At 27.9% G+C, this 4,635-nt stretch overlaps 1 protein-coding gene across 2 annotated transcripts in view; it reads left to right on the forward strand.

The window, feature by feature from the left end:
• Positions 1-4,635, forward strand: part of RhoGAP71E (Rho GTPase activating protein at 71E) — a 32,711-nt gene that overhangs the window by 10,823 nt on the left and 17,253 nt on the right. The window contains exons 7-8 of one of the 2 annotated variants that reach the window (XM_014425341.2): positions 1,381-1,458; positions 3,511-3,671. In XM_014425341.2, coding sequence (XP_014280827.1) covers positions 1,381-1,458; positions 3,511-3,671 — 239 coding nt within the window. The remainder of the gene's footprint in view (positions 1-1,380; positions 1,459-3,510; positions 3,672-4,635) is intronic. The other variant, XM_014425349.3, reaches the window with a different exon arrangement.

A 4,635-nucleotide genomic window follows, 5' to 3' on the forward strand; every position in this document is an offset into this window, starting at 1 on the left:
ATTGTATGTTACTCTAAATGTTGTTATCTCTTTTGTTCTATAGCCCTGATGAAGACCTGAAACTCAGGTCGAAACGTCGGCATAAAATAAATAAATTATTTAATAAAATAATTTATCTTATAATTTCAAATAGTGATGAAGGTCAGAGGTACGGTCAAAAGATAACAAAAATAGGTAACAACTATTTGCTGATGTTTTGCCCCAATTTTTAGAGCTTTATCGGTGCTGCTCAAGTTTAGAGCTATTGAGACTTTAATATAATACAAGACTAAAATATTACACGGTGATCAATAAGTTTTGATTACTCTAAACTTGAACAGTGGGGCGAAACATCAGCAAATAAATAGTTGTTAACTATTTTTGTTCTCTTTTGACCGCATCCCATCTTCTTTATTATTTGAAAAAAAAAAAAAGTGTTATTCCACAGTTTTTTACTTTCACTTACCTATACACGAAATATGTAGTAAGGGAAAGAATTGTGATCGTAAAACTTTGGAATTCAAGTTTTTGACGGAAATACTTGTTTTGAAGTCCCGAGAGTCCGAAAAATCTATTCTAGCAAAATAGTGGGTGAACAGCTTAGCTCAAAAACAAAAAGTGATGTGAAACTAAAGTTACATATTTAAGGTATAAAATCAACTGAAGGGAAGTCCCACTATATATTCTATTTTTCACATTTTTTCCGATTTGTGGAACCAATAGCAGATTGATGAATCGAACGCAATCTTGAGTATGTTGTGGCAATTACTAGAAATGGGGTTTTACACTTTATGTTTCTGGACAAGGTTAGTTTCATGTCTGTTATATTTTTCTTTTTTTCAAAACTCCCTAAAACTAATTTATCTAGAAATATTAGGTTAGTTTTGAATTCAACATTTGCCTGTCATTTTAATAATTATGTAAAATCAGTCAATAACCTGAGATAGTTTGTTTAATATATTAAACTGATATTTTTCCTATTTCATTCCCTAAAAGCGTGTTTTCAGTATTTCTTTATTACCCTCCCCCCCCCTACCTAATGGTGAACCAACCTATTTTACAAATTATACATTTCATTTAACTGTACTACTTGTTGCTCAAATTATATAACTGCAATTTACATGTATTCTGTATGTATTATATTTTTTCAATATAATGAAAAAAGGAAAAAAATAAATTTCACGTCTTTATCCCATCATTTTTACTAGTACTTCAATTTAGTCTTCTTCAATCACTTTTTTCTCTAAACCGCACTGAATTTTTATATAAATATCCACTTCATAAATTTTGACCCATTTTTATTATTCCACCTCATTTGTAAAATAAAATATTACACGGTGATCACTATAAATTTTTTTATGTAATTGAAAGATTTATATAAATAAGGCATTATTTTTATAGGTTATTTGCCATTGGATAATGAAAAGACTTGGCTTCAGTATGAATGTGACCGATGGGGGCTGAAATTCAATTTGGAAAGTAAGCTCTTCTAAATATTATTAAAGTTTTATTTGTTCGTTAATAATTAAAATTACTTTTTATATAATCTTTACACTTTCTTGAGAATGGTTATTATTGTTTAAATAAAATATATTTTTTCCAATTTTAGTCTCAAAACAATTTATATTTCTTTGTAAGTCCGACGTTTCAGCTACCCTCAAAGACAATCTTTCATCATATCATAAAAATTTTAAACTTATAACAATGTTATTAATAAATTATCATACCTTAAATACAAGTTTAGAACCAATTTTAAAAAAAACTCTATGCAGGCTATTCTGTCCAGGTCATTAATTTCAGTCCACAATTACCCTATGAGACATTAAAACATTAGGGAATTATTAAAGCCCAAATAGTTCAATTTCTTTTTTATCTAGTTTCATCCTACTTCCAATTGGTTATTTTTTTTTTTTTTTATTAATTATGAGTTTATTTTTTAGTAATTTTTAACTACAAGTTACTTGTATTTTAAATTTATATTTAAGAATATATTATGTAAATAAGGGGAAATAAGGAAGTTTGTTGTGGTAGTATATAAATACATCGCTGCGGTATAGCATTTATACAACAACATTACAAGCTGCAGTAGGATTACGGCCTGAATGCAGACTGATAAGGGCTGTCTGCAGTAAGTACTGGCGAAGATTAGAGTGATCAAACTTTTGTTTGATCACTGCTCTCACCCATGACTGTTTAAATTTTTTTTTTGGGGGGGGGTTCTGCCTTTCAAGGGACCCTCACCCATCCTCTTATTTCTACTAACTCGACCTCGGCTTGAAGACGTTCATCTCATCTAAGATTAGAATCGGAAGGTGTCATCGATATGCACATATTGACCTCCCGGTTATCTATGAGTGACTATTTTTTTTCTCTTCATCTTGCTTACTTATTTATGTTTTCTCAACTACTCAAGTAGTGGAAAATTAACTTCTTTTTTTTGTGTGTGTAAAGCAAATTCTTTTAGTTTTGTATATATATCCAAATATTTTTTTACTTCACATTTTTTTTTTTGTAACAACAGAACAATTCTTTTTTTTTTTTTATTTCATTTATTTATATTTTTTATTTTATTAAGTTGTATATCATTTGGAAGGAATTTTTTTTATCATTTCATTTTCTTTATTTTTTTTTTTTTTAATGAGATTATTTTCCTCTGTTTTTTTTATTTTTTATCACCCGAACCAGCGATTATTTACTCTGGGAGGGGGGAAAATAATTGTTTTTCAATCTCGAAAAACCCCTCACCCCAACGGGAATCATATAAATTTATTAATAAGCAATCCTTTGCTTGTGTCTAATTACCTATTTGGTCAATTCTTCATATTAAATTAAAAATTAAAACTTTTAATCACAGTTTATTTTCTCTATTATAATTTATCACAATATTTGTAATCTTCTCCACACTCAGTACAGAGATTAAATTTATTTATATCAACTATATTTTGGTTAAATTTCTTATTTTTTTACTATTAGAACTCATATTAAGGTTAAATATAATTATCAACTTTAATTTTATACCATATTTTTCATAAATTAATTTTACTTAAAATCTCTGCATAGTGTTGATTCAGTTTTCTAGTGTCAGTTTTAAAATTCACTGTATAATTAATGTTTTATGATATGTAAATGGAGTCAAGTATTTTCATTTTGAACGTATTATTCACTTTTTGTAAAATCGAATGTATGCTGGTTTTTTGTTGCATGCTGCACCAGTGCTGTTTTATTGGGATCCTTCTCCTTGTTTTTTAAATCATTACAATTTTGATACATTCTATCAGTATTTAACGTATGATAATTTATTATATATATTATATTTATTATTGTTATTTGTTTAAAATGGTTGAAAATCATATGTATAATAAAAGATTGTCCTTGAGGATGGCTGAATTTGCAGATACCTAAGACTTATAAAGAAAAATAAATTGTTTTAAGACTAAAATTAGATAAAATTAATTTTATTTAAACATTAAAATTAATGTTAAATTTGCTCATTAAAATAAAAATTATTTCTATATTTTTGCCTAATTTCAGCCATGTCACACCAAGAGGAGAGCCAGTCCACTCCTGCTTTAATTCACTTACCGGATTTAGAAAATGGTGCTTCCAGCTCATTGGGTATCATCCCAGAAAATAACCTGCTTGAAAGTTGTACAAGGCTGTCGATTAGCCTAGAAGAAAATGGTCTGTTCAAGGTATTTTTATTTTTGTGTCTGTATGTGTTTTTGTGAATATAAGATGACAGATGAGAGGGGGAAGGTTATTTAATTCCTATATTGTAGTTGTGTTATTATGTTTTATGTATACAAATTTTATTATCATTCACTGAGCTGGTAGGAAATATTGTACAAGATTTGTATGTATGGTTGTTAAACTACTTATTTTTATACAAGTTTTCAACATATTAATGTTTTATGAGTATTTGATTTTTTAAGTAAAGTTATTAGAAAACCAACCAAGAAAGTTGAATTACTAGCTGTCAGAGAAATGAACATAGGAGAGTGGCATAACAACTAAAAAAATAATGATAAGTTGATTGTTTACCGTGAATAAATGTATGAGAAGATGGGTGTGGGTGCGAGTGAACACAATTAAGTAAAACATATTTATTAGTACCAACGTTTCGGCCAGAATTTCAGGTCTTCATCAGGGCTAAAAACAAGATAACGATCATAATGAATAAATGGGAATACATAATACTAGAAAAATTAAAAGATAAAAGGTAATATAAGTACGTAGATAATATTGAAGAAACTATGTTATGTAAGTATTATGATAAAGGCAGCATAAGGCTTAAGAGCCAAGCATCACTAGCTTAAGAAAAGACAGCTACATTCTCAACTATTCCTAGATGTACCCCATAGAGGCTGAAGCGATGAACTGTTTCAGCTGGATAGGATTTATTTAAAATAAAGGACCAACAATTATTTAAAATCAAATAAAAGGAATTTTAATAGTTTTTACTTATTTTCATATCTAAAGTATAGTTTGAAGATGACAAGTTCAAATAAAAAGATTAAATATTAAATAAATTTGAGAATTTTTATTTTTAATTATATATAATATTATAGACTCTTTGTCTCAGGGCGAGTTTCTAGGCAATCAGAACACTCATCTTTAATAACACTTTTACTTAATTATATGTTGAGCAACACTAAC

This window comes from Halyomorpha halys, unplaced genomic scaffold (assembly GCF_000696795.3).
Source record: "Halyomorpha halys isolate HHAL.00 unplaced genomic scaffold, Hhal_1.1 Scaffold28.1, whole genome shotgun sequence".
Lineage (NCBI taxonomy): Eukaryota > Metazoa > Arthropoda > Insecta > Hemiptera > Pentatomidae > Halyomorpha > Halyomorpha halys.